The 18,423-nt window shown below is 44.6% G+C and overlaps 1 protein-coding gene across 1 annotated transcript; it reads left to right on the top strand.

Annotated features, from left to right (window-relative positions):
• Positions 1–3,012: 3,012 nt before the first annotated feature.
• On the top strand, positions 3,013–5,819 carry AKAP5 (A-kinase anchoring protein 5). The gene is made up of 2 exons (XM_004699001.2): positions 3,013–3,092; positions 3,240–5,819. The coding sequence occupies exon 2, from the start codon at positions 3,466–3,468 to the stop codon at positions 4,705–4,707; it is 1,242 nt and encodes a 413-aa protein (XP_004699058.1). The 5' UTR covers positions 3,013–3,092; positions 3,240–3,465; the 3' UTR covers positions 4,708–5,819.
• Positions 5,820–18,423: the final 12,604 nt, after the last annotated feature.

The following is an 18,423-nucleotide window of genomic DNA, read 5'->3' as shown; positions in this document are numbered from 1 at the left end:
CCGGCCCTGGGAGCACGTCTGGCCACAGACCCCGGCCGCCCTCGGTGAGTAGAAGCCGGGGAAGGAGGCTGCGGGAGAGAGGCTCCGAGGTCGGGTCTGCGGTCGCTCCTGGGTGGGAGGACCCAGGAGCCCGGGCCCCCGAGGTGGCTGGCAGTCGAAGCCGCCGAGGTCGGTGGCGCGCTGGAGTCGCCATCCAGGGGACCCCTGTTGACACGGTGCATCCGCCCCGCTGCGCCGTGCAGCGCGAAGCGCGCAGGGGCGGCCCGTTTGCGGGGGTGGTGGTGGTGGTTGGGGGTCCTGGTCATTTAGCTGGGACCGCTCTGCAGCCCCTGCACCTTCCCCTCTGAGCACTTGGCGCTGCGCTGTCTCCTTCCGGAGGGACACCCAGCCGGCCGGCGCGGCTGCCTCCTGGGGGAGCTGCGGGGTCCGGGTCTGGTGCTGGGAGATCGCTTCTGTCCTCGGGACCGATGGCTCTCGGCTGGAGCCCCCAAAGGGAAGGCGGTGTTTTCTGTGGCTTTCGACTTGCCATGGTGTCAGAATGACGCCAGCGGCTGGAGGTTCTCTGAGGTGGCCGTACTGCCCATGCAGGTGCAGGGCCGGTCAAGTGCAGGCGGGCATAACTCTGGGAAGTTGGATGATGTCTCCACTCCGCGCTCCCATCTCCACCCCACGCCCCACCCTCACACACATCGTTCCAGGTAGATTTCTGTGTCGAAATTTGTTTTATGTCTAAATAAAACAGGTGGGATACATTCAAGAGACAGGAAAAACACTGAAATGAGAACGTGCCTCTAGAAATTGCCTTTGGCCTTGTCAGGTTAGTTGAAATGAGCATTCCCGAACATGGCCTAATGTCCCGACTTCTAGCAGTAAGAAATGGTCATCTCTGCTTCCTAAGAATGTTCGGGAGTTGTGATGATCGTCCGAGTTTTTTTCATAGGAAGTGCCTGGTATACCAACCGTATGTCAATGAAACTGTCTTTAGAAAAATGCCCGGGCCCAGATAACTGGGGAGAGTTGAGAAGACAGAAAGCTCGAATCTGCGTCGGTTCTGATTGAGCTTCCCTGGAGGGCACCCGGGGACGTCCTTGCTCTACGTCGGACCATTTTGTGGTTTTGTCAGATGCAGAGAAGAGGCAGCGCCCAAACCAAGAGAATATTTGCCTGTGTTATCAGGTTCCTGCATTGAAATTCAGCCCCTATTCATTTATTACATCCACAAGAAATTCCTAGGATTAAAAAACAAAAATGATTGTGTATTGGGTGAAGGTGTATAGAGAGCAGATCAGTTTTCCATTCAACACCTCATCCCCATTTGGCTTCGTGCCCTTGAGTGTATGAGGTCGTGTAAAGAAGCACCTGCATCCTTTTGCAATCCTCACCACATCATTATAGAGTGGGTGGGTGGTGTCGTGATCATGGCCAGATGAAGAAACTGAGGCTGAGAGAAGTTAAGCAATTGACCCAAGAATCCAGAGCCCATCAGGGGGCTGCAGAGCTTAGATTCAACAGAGGATTGTTTCTGAAGTCCATTCTTTGAACCACCGTGATAAACAGGGCTTTAAGACTTTCTTCAGATAATTGATTGCTTGAAGATCCTAATTTACATGAGATCTATTAGTCAACATTTTATAACATTGTCTAATAGTCATTTCATGAATCATAAAATAATCCATCAACTCATAATTGAACCGACACTAAGCTGAGTTCTTGCTCTTTTAAGACCAAGCTTTTGAAATTCTTTAGATCTTGTTTTGGGGGGTTCTAGAACAAATTTAAAAGCCAAGTCAAAATGAATAAGCCATGCAACTGATAAGTTGATTAGCTATGTATAAAAGTATGTTTTAAAATTAATCCACAGATAAGCGGAGGGAGAACAGGGAAGGAGGGGGAAAAATGAAGAGCTGATGATGCCAGGGGCTCAAGTGGAAAGCAGATGTTTTGAGAATGATGATGGCAACAAATGTGCAAATGTGCTTGACACAATGGGTGTTATGTATGGATTGTGATAAGAGTTGTACGAGCACCCCCCCCCCCAAAAAATTGATTTAAGAAATTAATCCACAGAATGGTATGATAATACCAAAGAGTGGGTTCTTTAACAAAAATCCTGAGTTTTTGGTGTGGAACAAAACTCAACCTCATAATAAAAGACCAGGCTTAGATTGGTGTAACCCAGAGACCACGGCCCTTCGCCACTTTTCAAGTCTGGCACTTAACTCAGCCCTGTGGCTCAATGTCAGCAAGAGACAGGTCTGTCAGGGGAACTAACTGTAAGGTGGCATTCCCACGCTGGAATAATCTCTTTGAGATCCAAAGGGCTGCAGCTACCCAAGGACAGAGTTCAGACGCATTAGGAAGGAAGGGAAAATGGACACAGGAAACAGGGAGGAAGTAGGATAAGCAGAGGACTTGATCATACCGCCACTCTATAACGATGTGGTGGGGGTTACTAAAGAATGTAAGTGTTTCACACGACCTCATATGCAGAAGTTGCACAATCAAGGCCAGTTATTGTTGTCGTTAACTCCTGCTGACCTGAACTCTGTGCCAGTGATGACAGATGACCGTGTCCCAACCAGACAACTAAAGTGAAGAATAGAGAATGCCAGTGATGAATCATTTCCCTAAGAGTATGAATGAAAAGTAGCACCTCCTTGATGGAGCACATGTCTTTAGAACAACAACCTTAAGGTAGAGTGGAAAGAAGGCTGAAGAGTCGGATTCTTGAGTGCCGACTGCCTCTACCGCTGCCCTCTACTGTTATGTGCATGTTGGCAGGGCAACTGTCCCTTCCGGAGTTAAATTTTATTACCCGGCTGGATTTGAATTATCGGGGAATCAATGAATAATCGAAAGTCCTTTCAAGTTCTCTATTGTAGGTAATCAAAATGACATTAGCATGATTATCATTCGGCCTTCATTATTGTTGTTTTTAATTTTTTGTATGTGTTTGCTAAAACCAGCAATGCAGTCTTGCCCAGTCCCTAAAGACAGCGCACCAAGAAACCAACAGAAACCCGATGACGCCTTAGCAAAAGAAGAACTGAGCAAAAATCGATCCCCACTGGAATCTTTTTGATAGAGCAAAAGTAAATGCCCATTTTTATCCCTAGTTATTTCAGTAAATCTTATATGAGAAGCATGCCTGATAGAATCCTATCCCTCCACCCGAAATCGTCTCTGAGGAAAATATTGATGAACGTGAAATAAAATACCACTCTCTCTTCTCTCATCAGGTTGATCTTTAAAGTAAAAATCCAACCAGGAGCGGTCTTTCATGAAGAAACGACAGCGTGACATTGCAAGACACCGCACACGCAGGTACTTGGAGCCTGGCGACAACAACTGTATGGCTTAAGACGAAAGGGAAGGAAAAGTCCAGGAAGGGATTTGACTGTGGGCTGTTTTTGTCGGGGAGGAAAGCACGTCCTTCTCCCTAGGAGGCGAGCCTGTAGGGTGGCAATGGAGACCACCATTTCGGAAATCCAGGTGGAACAGAGGGAGGAGAAGCCATCAGCAGAGGCCAGTGCTCAGGACGGGAGGCCAGAGGACAGAGCCGCCGTGCTCTGCTTCAAGAGAAGGAAGAAAACTGCCAAAGGGCCCAAGGGCCCCGCGCCCTCTGGCGCCTCTGACCAGCGGCAGCCGCTGCGAGGGGCCTGGGCCTCCTTCCAACGCCTGGTCGCGCCCAGGAAGCGGGCAGCGCCTTCAAAGCCGCCCAAGCCCGTGAAGGCCACTAGTCAATCTGGAACCAAGGCCGAGGCTGCGGGTCCTTCCAAGAAAAAGGCAACATCCCGACTGAAAATTCCCTGCATCAAATTCTCAAGCGGTCAGAGAAGGAGTCCCTCTGAAGCCGCCGGCGAAGACGCAGCCGGCAGCCTGGGAGGCCAGCCGGAGGCTGAGCATCTGCCCCCGAGCGCTCAGGCCCCATGGACCGCGGGGACCCCGGGGCCCAGGCCCACCCCGGAGCCCAGGGAGGGTGTCCCCCCGAAAGATGGCGACGAGCCAGCCGAGGCACGTGTGGGCCACGCCGGGGCTGCTTCGGGAAAGAAAATGGTTTCCGTGGAGTTGGGCTTAGAGTCGGAGCATCCCACTATTCCACCAGAAACTCCCCATCTTGAAAGCGATCCCGAGGCAAGCCAGGAAACGCCGGGCGGTGGGCCCGAGCCTGCAAGTCCGAAGGAGGCTTCCGACACGCAGCGTCCGCTCCCGGGGCCTGCCGAGCCGCCTCCCGCAGCTGCGAGCCCGGAGCAGCCTGCCGGGGCCGGGGCCCGGGCCGGAGGAGCCCCGCGGGAAGGCCCCGGGAGAGGCGCGGTGGCAGCGGAAGAGGGTGAGCCCGAGGGTGCGCCCGCGAGCACGGGCGGGCCAGCGAGGGAAGAGAACGAGGTCGAGCAGGAGCAACGCCGATCGGAGGAAAGCAAGAGGATGGAGCCCATTGCCATCATCATCACGGACACGGAGATCAGCGAATTTGACGTCACGAAATCTAAAAATGTCCCTAAGCAATTTCTCATCTCCATCGAAAGGGAGCCGGTCGGGGTCTTCGCCAACGATGGTGGTTATGAGGGTCGAACTTCAGAACAATACGAAGCGCTCTTAGTAGAGACGGCGGCTTCTCTGGTCGACAATGCCATCCAGTTGTCTATAGAACAGCTCGTGAACGAAATGGTCTCCGACGACAGCAAAATAAACAACCTCCTACAGTGACTTCCAGTCTAGTGCAGGAGGGAAGTCAGGCTCCACGAGGACGTATGTGACAGAGTTGTGGCATTTGGGGGAATCAGTTTATCATCTACGGCATTTAAAGGTACCACTCCAACCTGGAAGTCCTGAAGAATGAATCGAGTGTATAAAGCCCTCCCTGCAGAATCAACTACACTTCCACTGCAGGGCAGCGCCCTGGACGGCAGGAAGGCAGTTGTGAGCAGGACCAGGTGACATCAGGAGCTGCTACAATGGCATGTGGATGGCTGCTTTGGGCAAGGAAAGCATACTCCGTGAGCACTTTATGTCATAAGTGCTTTTATCAACTGATGTCAGAAAATCTGATGTCCTTTTGATAATTCAATCCTGTGTATAGGCTGACATTGCTTTCCGTTTTAAACTTTTTTTGTTCTCTCACAGTGCATTTTTATATTGTTTAAAATGGTGAATACGCTGAGCTTCCTTTCCTGAATGTGTGATTTATGGTTGTGACATTCCCGGGCAATGATCTTACCTCAAAATACGGATTGCATTTTCCCAATCTGAAGACAACGAACAGAAGGAGGAGAGAATACTGTTTTTCATCCATGACCAGGAAAACATCCTGACTTACAAGGATCCCAGACCACACAGGATCCATCTTGAAGAACTGTTCAGCAGCCCCTCCTGGAAGAAAGGGGGATGGGTCCAAGGCCAGCCTGGCAGTAAATGCCCTCTGGAATCATAATCATTTAGTAAAAATATGACTCACTCTCAACCAAGAATGAGCCGGAATAGTGAAACGTTATTGTTAAAGCATGCATCTTAAATGCCAGCATTCGTTCATGGTGCCTATGTGTTGAGAGAGATAAGAGAAAACATTTTATCTGGGGATAGCTCATCAGTATTTTCAATCCACCTAATCTGTGGCCTAGAGTCTCTGAAAGCCACAGGGGTGGCTGAGTCAGAATTGACTGAATGGCAGTGAGGTTTCTGGTTTGTTTTGAATCTTTTACTTAAAAAGAGGGAGGAGGTGGCGAGGGGAGAGAACTTTACACATGAGAAGAGTTTGTATTTTTATTCAGTGTCTAAAAGAGGAGCATTTGATCTCATCAGTGATAGCATTTTTTAAGAAAAGTCAGTAGTAATTCTATTTCAGTCTCTCCGTGTGTGAAATGGCCATGATACTATTCCCACACTGCCTTCCCTCACAGGTTTAAAAGATACAGGCCCCACTGTCCAAACTGAGCGACGGTTCCTTCCTACTTTGAAAGCAGATGAAGTAATAAAGAGCTTCCCCGTGCTAACGAGTTTCTTGTCAAAAGAATATATAGTAGATGATTTTAAAGGACCTGGGTGCATTCTTGCATAATTTTTGGACTGTATATAGAAAGTGTGTTTCTTTGTCATGTGGAATCTTCTTTCTTTGTTTCTATCTCTAAGCCCATTGAGACTGCTGGCAGAAGAAACTAATCTGACCCAAATAATATTATCATTGAGACTCTTTGCTGGAATGCATGTCTTAACATCAAAATATGTATTGCATTTTCCCAATTTTCCTGCTTCCATCCGTATAATCAAAGAGCTTTGGTGCTCTCTGGCTTCGGCCCTGAGCTGCTAACCTCGAGGTCATCGGTTCAAACACACCTGCTACCCCTCAGGAGACAGATGAATCAGTTTGCTCCTATAAAGATTTACATTCTCAGAAACCCTATAGAGAGTTACTAGGTTGCTATCAGTCAATCAATTGGATGGCATTGGCATTGGGTTTAGATGCTTATAATCTTGAACAAGGGGGTGGGGCATGGGGGGGGGTCATTTAAAAGGTGATTTTTTTCAAAACCCAAGGAATCAATTAAAAAGAATGCTAAGTCATCCTCTCTAAAAATACTACATGCGGTGCTAATGGACTTGAGCAGCTACCAGCAAATAAACTGGGCATAATTTTTCAAACCCAATGAAGTAAAATTTTAGTAATCTCATGAAGGAGCAAAAAAAAAAAAAATACAGCAATTATTAGTTACTGAAAATACTTGGAAGATTTAGGTATGTTTATTTGAAATCTTTAAAAAGGCAGATAATAGGACCGCTAGAACTAATTTGAACTGAACTTTGAATGGAAACTAATCCTGTAGGTCACGTTTCAACAATTACCAGTTGGCTCATAAATAACATCACCCATGGGAGGGAAAAGGCAGATATCAAGTAAATATGTATGATTTTATATAGATGCTTTTGTTGTTAAGAAAATAACATTTTATCTAACTAGCTCTAGGTTTCTACTTTTCCAACTGTGGTTTGATATATTTTTTATTCAGTTGTATTATGAGTGGCTGTTTTTTATGATGCGATGTATATTCTATTGACATTTACTGTTAAGTGGCTTCTGCTCAACTGTTCTGACTGAGACAGACTCTCTGGTGGGTTAAATGAGCACAAGTCCGGTTAGAAAAGGAATCCAGCAATTAGCTGGTCTGAACATGACCGCATCTGCTGTGTTCTAGTATTCTGCTCTATCATGTCCTATTACAACAGTGATGTCTATGGTGATCCATACGGTTTTATTATTGTGGAAATGAGCAAACGTCAGATGCCTTAGTCTCTCGGAAAGGGTTTAAAGAATTATGATAGTATTTACCTACTGAGTGTTTGATGGTTTGACCTATCATGCAAGATATAAATAGGCTTTTGTTCAATTTGCATCCACTTGACAATATTAAAATAATCATTTGAAAGTCGGTTAAGAGCATCCTGTTAATTTTGCTGATATGAATAGTGCTTTTAATGATCATTTGTAAGATAGCCAGCCTTCTGTTTTGCTCTTAGAATTTTACAAGATTGGGTGGTTCACCAGCTGCTTGATACATTTTTCAGCATGATCACCTTGACTCCTTTTTTTAAAAAATCATTTTATTGGGGGCTCGGACAACTTTTATCACAATCCATCCATCCATCCATTGTGTGTCAAGCACATTTGTACATTTGTTTCCCTCATCCTCACCTCAAAAACCATTTGCTTTCTACTTGAGCCCTTGGTATCAGCTCTTCATTTTTTCCCCTCCCTCCCCGCTCCCCCACCCCCATTAACCCTTGATAATTTAGCAATTATTATTATTTTGTCATATCTTACACCATCCAATGCCTCCCTTCACCCACTTCTCTGCTGTCCGTGCCCCAGAGAGGAGGTTACATGTAGATCCTTGTAATCTGTTCCCCCTTTCTCCCTCACCGTCTCTGCACCCTCCCGACCTCCACTCCTTTTATTTTTATTTTTTTTTACTCATTACCACACTTTATATATATATATATATATGCCATTACATTTTTACCTATTTGATTTTCATTTTCTTTTTTCTTTTAAACATTTGACCTCCACTCCTTTTAAAACTCCACTTTTATTCACTTTGTTTCTTACAACCGAGCGAATATGAAAATCCTCCTCCATTTTCTGTAGCACTATTCACTTAACATTTTCCCAGAACCCTTTTATCGGATGTAAAAATAGTACCCCGTAACATTTAAGTAAAGGTAGCAGAAAACAAAAGGGCTTTCAAACCGGAATCCTGTTCCCTGCCACCACCTCCACCTCAGAGAATAATCAGCACGCGGCACAGATGGAGTTCTTCAGCAAAGCTGTCTGCATAATTTCTCTCCAGGTGTAATCTATTTGACAGCCCCAAGTTAGCGCCGCGTCATTGGTCTACTACTTCGTGGACTCTTCGAAACTGCGCTGACCGGCTGAGAGATGACTTCAGGCAGCGTGTGTGAAGGGCTTCCTGCAGGAGGCTTCTTGGCTGTGGGTCTGGAGAGGACACCAGGCAGAGCTGGCATCTGTATGCAGCCCAGCTTAATTCCAGCCACACACAACGCACTTCCAGGTGCCATAGCTTGCTTTCTTTTTTAAATTAATTTATTTTTTAGCTTTCTTTCATAGTTAAGAATTAATTAATTTTGGGAAGTTAAGCAGATTTTTAAAATTAGTAGGCTTTAGAATCTGCTTGTTTGAAAATCCTGTTGACTCGATTAGGCTGTGCAAGACCTCATGTCACTAATAGTGTAGGGGGCTGACTTTCGGCCTGGCCTCTCTGCACTGGTAAAACTCATCACGGAAGGTTTTGGGGTTGTTTAGGTTCAAATTCCTATGAGGTTTTATTTATCACATGAGGTTTCTTATCATACAGAGTTCAAAATGGTAGGCAATGCTACCTTTTGTGGTAATTTTCTGGAGAAAAAACCAAAGATCCTTATTTAGTAGCAAAGGTGGGACTGATAGGGAGGATGCTACATAAAGTGATTTAACTCAATTCGATGCAACAGAACTGTTAGCTCACTGGGGCTTTGGACAGGTTTGTTCCAGTGTGACCCTCTGCGGGGAATTTGCCTTTCCATCCCAGGTACATTGAATCAGATTATCTGCTCCCCTCCCCACCCCCACCATGAGTCTCAGGGATGCCCAGGTGATTCCTATGCAGACATACAAGGGTCTTCAAAAAGTTCGTGGAGCCCTGGCACCAGAAGCACTAGATCACGCCCAGCAGACCCTACCAGCTGCTCTGAGAGGGGTGACAGTAGAAGGTACTGGATAGAATGGGAAGAACATGGTTGGACAGAGGCAGCTGGGACCCCTGAGACCATGGCCTTCAGTCACCCTTCAGGTCTGGAACAGGATTCACTCCTGGGTTAGAATAATCCAACCTTTTAAGATCAAAAGGGCAGCATTTCCCCAAGAACAAACCAGAGGGTGAGAAAGGAAGGCGGAATGGAACAGGCAGCGGGGTAAGTAGTGCTACTTTTCAATAGATGGGTTGAAACAAAATGTGTGAACTGAGTGATCTGCTCTGTAAGCCCTCACCCGACTCACAGCAAAGCTTTAAGCTTGTGGGAAATTCCTTATCTTTCGGTTCCACTTTTCCCCACTAACTTTTGAAGCCCCCTTGTCTACATGCATAAGAATCACCTGGGGATCTTGTGACAATACAGATTCTGAATGTCTGAAGTGGAAAGGCAAATTCGCAGCTGGCGGTCAAACCAGAATGAACCAGTTCAAAGCGCGAGGTATAACACATGCCAGTTTGCTGATGGGCACAGCCTCTTGACCTTCCCAGAGCTCATCCTAAGGTGTGGCACCAAGGGAAAGGGAACAGAGATCAGAAATAGGGCAACCAGCCATTATCCATGGCAGTAAGGCAAGTGGTAGGGGACCCGGAGGGGCAAGAGGGCGATGTGAATACAGGGGCCCTTTGAAGCAGTTAATGTATTCCTTCTGATCTGGGAACAGGTGCAGAAAAACACCTGCATAGTACGTTACATATTTATAGGAGTTCTTTGTCTTTAAAAATGTTAAGTGGATGAGCTATTACAAAGGTAAAACGTTCCATTATTGTGTGTCTCATTAAAATTAGCACTATATTACTGTGAACCAGAATATTAAAGAAATAATACTCTATAAGAAAAAAAGTTTTTGCTAAATTAAAATATGTACTGATTATTAATATAAAATAAATGTTCTAGTATTTGTTTCACTTTAGGTTACATCATTTACTCACATCTTTTTTTTTTCTTTTTTTAAGAGAACCCTGTATATTGTACATTTCCTAAAATTAAAAAGATCAGAGTAATGAAACTACAAGTTAGCACTATGCAGAATTTTTATGATGTTAATTGGGTATTGGACAGACGTTCATTCCCATAGTTACGAGTCTACCTCCATCAAAGAGACACACAAATACCCCGAAGAACTTGATTTCATTTCATATAGCAAAGTATATCTAACAAGGAGCTCGGGTGGCATAGGGGTTATTAATTGGGCTGCTAACCTCAAGGTCAATTGTTCAAAACTATCAGCAAGATGAGGCTTTCTACTTCTGCAAAGATTTTGTCTCAAGCCCAGTGGGGCAGTCAGCTCTAGTCTCATAGGGGACGCGATGGGAGCGCCTTGGTTTGGAAGTACATTTAAAGGACAATTCTGACCTCGATGCTGTCCTGAGTTTGACAGAAGTACACTTGCTCTTACTGATGTCACACGAGCTCATCAGTTGTCTTTTTGGTCTAATTCATCCTATGAATTAATAATCTTTACAGTTTTTCAACTAACAGTCTTGTGAAGCGGGTTAACTTACTCGGGTGTGAAGCCTGCTAAATCGTGGTGTTTTAAAGTCGTGTGTTCACAAAGGCACTCACTTCAGTCTGATGATGATAAACAGATAATGTTTTCTTGCCAGTAATCACGACGCACTTTCAAAGATGGCCCTATCCAAATGCTAGAACACCGTAAGTTGAAAGTGCTCTAAACGCCTGAAAACGTAGCTTTGTTCCTAAGTAAAATGCTTTACTGCTATACAAACACTGGTCAGAGGGCATTTAATGTCTCATGATTTATAAAAGTATCTATTTCAAAAACAAAGCAAAACAAGATAACGCTCCCTCTTGCAAAACTCGTCCTCACAAGCACTTCTGGCCACCTTTGAACGCTGAATGAAGCTTGGGGTCCTTAACCCTTATGAGTACCTTTTTGGGGGGTTTTTCCTGGAAGCTTGCTGTCACCAAGGATTAAATTCCTGAGCTGAGGAGAGAGTCCATGTGTATCCGAAAATGGACACACTTTACATTCATGAAAAATCCTCAGCGAAGCTGGCTACAGGCATGAGGATTGAGTAAAATTTAGGTTTGGGGAGAATGGGGCGGTGACTGCAAAAACGCCTTTAAAATGGCTGTCTTTACGCTGCAGCCCCTCCTAGCCACAGTGGTGCCTCTGCACGCTAGCAAGACGAGGGGCACCTTCCACCCACGTGCTCGGTGGCTGAACTTCAGGATTTCAGCCTTATCTCGCTATTTATGGCTGTGCGATTAGGGAGTAGAGATGAAGCTATTTATCACCTGCTCACAGCTGGCCTCAAAGCCATAAACCCAGGCCTTCTACTTCTGCAGTGGGACAGATGGAGGCACACAGGGAAACAAAGGCTAACGTGGTCACGTGTACACTTTCCCCAGAACCGTTTATCCCCGAACTCAATTTGGACAGCTGTACTTTCAGGGTAGCGCCTGGGCCACAGCTGTAATCAATCTCAACCAATCCTAGGCGCCACAGGCCCACGTATAGCCCATGAATAGCCCCAAATTTGGGCCACAGTGTGGCGGGATCATGTGACCCAGCCTTCTGTATGAACTTGGGTTAGAATATTACTTCGCGTGATTTATGTATTAATGACTTCTCTTTGAAAGGGCCATCCTGAACCTGAGCATGTCCCCCTTCTGTATCAGAAAGACTCATTAACTCTCTCCTTACCCTATAAGAAAGACTACATTATACTGAAATGTACCGAATGCCAGAACAATTGGCTACCACTCAAATTCAGCTGGGGGTGGGGGTGGGGGTGGGCAACCTGACATCCTAATCTTTTATCCACATGCGCTACAAATAGCCTTTATTATTAATTTTCCTGATTTAAAAGCAAATTATATATATATATATATATATATTTTTTTTTTTTTAAGGGATTTCTCTATACCCGTTATCAAGGCTGACCACTGTTTTTCTTGAACTGTGGAAGGATCAACTGAATGGCAAGCACTGGGGTTTATTAATGCCTAGGATTTTTCTATATATTGGTGGCATTATTAGGTATAATTTACATACTGAAGAATTCACCCTTTTAATGCAGTTTGACAAGTATTGACAAATATTTATAGTCAAGTCACTCGGAATGTTGGTTAACAACTTTTTATTGTCTGTCAGGGGGAGGACGGTTGATATTTCAGATAACCAACTTTGCATTCAACTGTCCAAACCACGAATCAAACCTCCCAGTAGTTCATCCTCCATCCCCTCCTGCCCTCCGGACCACCATCCTGCATTTCAACCGAATAGGGGGATGGGTTTCACTTTACAGCTTATTCACGAATCACTGTTTTCGTAGCGCCGTGTACTTTGTTCTTCTGTGAAGCAACTGGGAAGTTCGACTGCCAACCCTCCGCGGGGGCCCCATGTGGCAGTTAGCTTCCATGAAGATGTGCAGCCTTGGGAACGCTGTGGGGCAGTCCTCTCTGTCCTATAGCATTCCTGCGAGAGTTTTAAAGGTGGAATGGCCTCAGTGACAATGGGTTCGGTGCTTGGGGTTGTGCGTGTACTTTGATATGATCTGGAATTGCTACTTGCTCTGGAGCCTCGGAATGAGGGTTACCTCTAAATGAGCATTTAACCAAGAAGGCCAGGCAGGCGGCGGGCACACCTGTGCGGAGGGCGCGGCCCAGCCCCCAGGGCGGCTCTCACTTGACTGGCGCCCCCTGGCGTCTGCACGGCGGACGCCGGCTCTGCGTGCAGCCGAACTGGTGATGTTCGGGCCAGCCTGAGAGCTGGGAAGGCTCCACGTCTTCACACCTGCCTTTGCTTCAAGAGACCGACAGCAAGAAGGACCGGGTACCCCCGAGCTCAGCACTGAACCGCGCACAGTTGTGAAGGGCGAGCAATGTTGAGAACTGGGCCCCTAAGCACGTTAGCTCATTCTCCTGAAATCTTTGGTTTACATTTTAAACCTTTTACTCTTGCCTTTGTACATATTGTATTTTCTCCTTCAAAAGTAACAGGTGTCTTTGTTTTCTAAACAAATATTTTAAAGGAACCAAAAAGGCAAAGAGAAAAACACATTTTTTTTAGATTTTTCTAGACATAATTTATTACAAATACTAGTTACCCCCCACCTTTTTAAAAATTACATACTCATCTACATATGAACATACCGTAAACTGGCAGAACTAAATTCATGAGATCTCATTCCTCAAGGCCCATTTGGCCCCCACAAACCTGACACACCTCCTGAAACCAAGTGACAGCAGACCACTCCACGAGGCTTTCTCAGGCCTCCTCCTCGCCAGCCTCCCCCAGCTCCTAGAGGACAGGAGGCCATGCAGCAGTGCACAACACCCCCCCACCCCCAGAGGGCATGAAAGGACCCCATGATTGTCTAATAGCTGAAGGGAAATACTTTATTTCCACTATCTCGATATCTTATTATCAGGTTGCTTTATTTAACTTTTTTTTTTTGCAGCATTGAATAATTCAACATTTGAGTAGAATGTATCTGAGGGGAAGTGGGCACACTGTAAATTGGCTAAGTTATAAAATACACTTGGGAGTACTCAGTGATCAGCTAGTAGGTCCTAGAAGAAGATTAGTCAAGATGCTATGGGCAGAAACCCTGCTCACTCGGTACTGAGCAGCAAGCAGCGCTGACAGTGAGTGAGAGCCACAGTAGCAGTAGAGGGTGAGCGTATTCCGAGGATGGAATGGAGTGGAAGGACATAAGAAAGGATAAAAGAACAACAGCTCAGAGCATCAATTGTTGAACCACAGTTGAAAAAGAAAGTGAGTTTTTAAAAAATCATGGACTACTGCAGAGGTTAAAGACTGAAAAAAGCAAGAAATAAGTACCAGAGTATTTACTCATGGATGCATCTCAGGACCAGGCAGAACATCAGAAACTGGATCCGGGTTGCCTATTGAGAAAAGCTAGCAAGACTGGAACCAAAACTCTACAGCCTTGCTGTTGATAACCGGCCAGGACCCTGATAAATGCTCGCTGTAACTATCACAGGAAAATGTTGTATTTTAAGAAGGAATCTGAAGCTGTATTTACATATACATTAGCAGGATCTCAAGGAGGGATATCAAGATATAGACAATACTAAGATACAGAATTCTATTAAAATTTCTCATTTAGCAGCACCATAAAATCCTAGCCAAATTTAGGAATTAAACTCTAGTGAATTAAGCAAACAGCGGTACCAAATTTGAACAGTGTGTAACCCATTTTAAAAGGTACACGGGTGCCACCTTCTGGCCAGATTAAAAATCTATCTCATAGGAAAATTGCAACCTACACTCACATTTATTTTAGGAAGACTCTTCTTTAGAGACACAATCATTTAGATCAAAAATCATATGAATAGATTATAAACTATCTTGCTACTTAGTATAACTGTCCTTTAAAAAATTAATTGGGCTTAAAATATATCAAATCATTCCATAGAACAATCATGTCCAGCAGAATTGCTACCATAATCAGTTTCCAAAAATTCTTTTTTCTATATGGACCCCTTGACATCATCAGCCCTTCACCCTGCCGCCACCTCCTAATTCCATTTTATATATTTTGAGAATTGAGATAAGGATTAGTATAGACTATAATTCTGAACTAACACATCTTTTATTCTGTCAAAACTGTATTAACTCCAAAGATAGATGGGACAGAAATCCCCACATTTAACTTTCTTTGTAATCCTTTGTTTCTTGACAACTATCACAAAATTAAACTTAGACCATGGTTGCTCAACCTTTTGAGCTGGCTAATTCTTTGGGCGAGGGTGGGGGGTTGGAAGGCTGCTCTCTGCATTGTATTATCTTCAGCAACATCCCTCTCGTCTCCCCACTAGATAGCACAGTAAGCCCTACCCTACTCTCCAAGGTAGAACCACCACAACCCAGAGCGTCTCCAACCTGCTGCGTCCCTGCAGCTACTGTCTCTGGCAGGATGGGAGAGCTGGGGGAGGAAGGGAGGCTCGTCCAGGTGGAGAACGACAGCTCTTATTACTGAAGTGTGGAGGTGGTGACGAAGGAAGAAATACAGTTGAGAGAAAACAAGGCACAGAGCCAAGCAGAAACTGATGAGTTACCTTTCTGTGGGGGGTGGGGGGGTGGGAGATGGTAGGAAGCGCTCGGTTAGGGCATTAATTGTCTATTAACACAGAATGCGTTGATAAGAAGTGGGCTCAGAGGTGCATTTTGCACAACATCCAAGATGTTGCCCAGTGCAGAGATTACTTACCTCAACATTAGGGACCCAACGTTTGGCAGACTCTGCTGGAAAATAAGAACACAATCCATAAGCTGAACTAACGGAAGGTTTGGTGTATGATCGAGTCACATTAATCTATTCATCATGATGAAAATACATGAAACCCACTGTTTCTGTTCCAACCAGCGAATACAAAACTTCCTAAAGGAATGTTTCTGGGGGAAAACTCACAGTACATCAGATGGAAGCGTTTGACTACACAGTGAATTATTAGTTTGTCTATGGTATTTGCTGCTATACATTGTATTTTCAGTGTTCTTCAGTGGACCTTTTTAAATGATGACATTTAAAATCCATGTTTCTGTTGAGTACATTAACATTTAATCTAACCTGAAAAAAATCACTTTGGCACAAAATAGGAGTTGGTGCCAGGTAATGCCCATTGCATCTGGAGTGAGAACTACTCTAATCAAGTGTGGCACAGGTACATACTGAAGCACCTGGATTCTTTCAGGTCTGGAGCACCTACGTCAGTTTGTGGCTCCTTGTATGTAAGACATCCAGGCTTGAGAGACGGTGTAACCTACCAGTTTTCAGAGTCCAACTGTACAAACAAAACGCGAGCAAACCATCACCACTCACTAAGTTCACTAAATTCAACGTTGAAAATCAATGATCAAATGCCACAGAGCTACATTTAGTTTAAAACATACAAAGATACAAGTTATGAGAACTCTTAATGAGGCCTATCTTTTTACCTCAATCCCTCTGGAAGATGGCTACTTATCAAAAGTTTGAATGACACCATCAAGAATGTGTATGTACATGACCATGATTGGACATTTTCCAAACTGCTTCTATGATTAATATAATTTCTCCCAGTGTTAAAGTGAAGCCTTTTTCAGTACTAATTTTAAAAGAACATACTGAAATACGGTTATTTCCCCTTCTCCTCTTCCTGTTCTGTCGACTGCTCAGATAACCAAGATGAAAGAACTGGTTTTGATGCTTTTCCTATAAGTATGCAGTCTGTTCAGGGGAACGTTTCATAAAGCTGAAATCAGCAAGGCTCTGCTTCTAATAATACCGAAGAACGAATACAGTATCTTCCACCCTGAAGGCAAAAGAGAAACACGAGGAAGCTATCTGTGGTGAAGAGGATTCTAGCAAACTGCTGTTTCTAGGGGATTTGTAAAAAGTAAAATTGAGCTTTGCCAGTAAGTTACTGATAACGAAACAGTTCGTGGCTGCTTCTAAGGCCTTCCAGAATTTATAGGTTGGGATATGGGCATTCATAGGTTTAGAATAAAATGACATAAGAAATGTCATTTTCTTTGTACGGCTGGTTTTTGGTGATAACTCAGAGAATGCGACATCGCTTTAATACAATTCCTCCTAACACCCCTGTGAGGTGGGCATTTCTTAGACCCACTTTACAGTTCTAAAATCAGAGTACAAGACCAAGAGTTAGAAATCAAGATTTTTTTGGTCTTCTTATAAGGCAGATTGCAATGATCAGAACCAGGTTCTGACAATATGCTGATAAGGACAAGTACGCCTCTTTTTTTTTTTTCCCTCTCTCTCTCTCCGGAAAACAGCAGTATGTGGGATCTACTAAGCAGGGAAGAATTTTAAGCTGATCCAAGGTGAACCTGTTTGTTTAGTGTTCGCTTGATGTGTTGATGAAAATGCACCGCGCATTTCCAGTTTTACGAGTTTAGTGACCGTTCTGCAAGTCAACCATAAATCAGGCTACTGGACAAGAGCATAGCTCCATTTGGCAGGTGACGCAGTCCAGGCCAAGTTCAGTTGGTAAACTCCATCTAGACAGAGTGGATTTTCTTAGTGAGCAATTATATCTTTAAAAAAAAGATCTGGGGCACAGTGTTTTTCAAACTACTCTTTGAACGCATGGAAAATAAAACTGGGCTCAGCCCCCACCTCTGTACACTTTGTTGTCTGGAACCCAGCTTTGGGGATTTTTTTTAATGAAGTTAACATATTTTAACTTCTTAAAAAAGAGAATGTTATAAAGATTACAGAAGGGGCATCTGGGTTCCTAAGAATAAAAGGGACCTTGTGAGTAAGAATTAAAAGACAAGTAATTATTCTCTTTTAAACTGCCAACAACAGATATACTACTGCTTGAAATTAGTGTGGACTGGCAAGGCTATCTATCCGGCCACAGGCAAACTCTTAGCATTAGACTTTTTACATGGGACCTACTCCCCAACCAGTAGACCCCCCAGCCCCTCCCATTAGCCACATACCTCCAGTCCTCAGGGCTGGACAAGCAGGAAAACCCAAAGAGAAAAACCAGCAAAACGGTTATCTTAATGGGAACAATACAATTTGGGAAGTGGCTAGTGAGTTTGTCCTGAGTAGCTTAAAATACATGAAATCAGTGTTAGTCTTTGAGTACTTTAAACTTGAAGACTTCTTCACTGGACCTTTTTTAATGTATATTTTTTAGACACCCAAGGTTCTTTTAAAGTACTTTGAATTGCTATTTCATTGGTGACAGTGTCAGCTGCATTTGGAGTGATAAATACTACGTCATCAACTCTGGAAGATGCATAGGAGATGAAACCGTTGAGGGCAGGACGAATTTGAATACACACTTAAATGGTTTGGTACAAAAATGTTTGGAGTAAAGTTCTGATACATCCAACTACCTCAACACAACTGATCCTATATCCCCAGCCAGTGGGATTTATCAGTACACACCACTCTTGATCCAGAAGGCTCTGCCCACTTGTCTGAGGCAGGAACTCAACTAGTAGCATGCTGACCAATGCTTTTTCACATCACTTTGTAATTCACGGAAACTCGCTGTTTACCCAGGGGACCTTCAAGTCCCTGGAATGAGCCGGGTTGCTCTGGGGAATGTGCTCCTGCCTGGACACGGTGCTATTTGGGTGCCTCAGGAGCCAGCCCCAGAGGTGGGCTC

The sequence above is a fragment of the Echinops telfairi genome, unplaced genomic scaffold (genome assembly GCF_000313985.2).
Source record: "Echinops telfairi isolate 266 unplaced genomic scaffold, ASM31398v2 ScPeMD7_18;HRSCAF=68, whole genome shotgun sequence".
NCBI classification, from domain to species: Eukaryota; Metazoa; Chordata; class Mammalia; order Afrosoricida; family Tenrecidae; genus Echinops; species Echinops telfairi.
The sequence above is the reverse complement of the archived record's forward strand: the minus strand, read 5'-3'. Positions and strand labels throughout refer to the sequence as shown.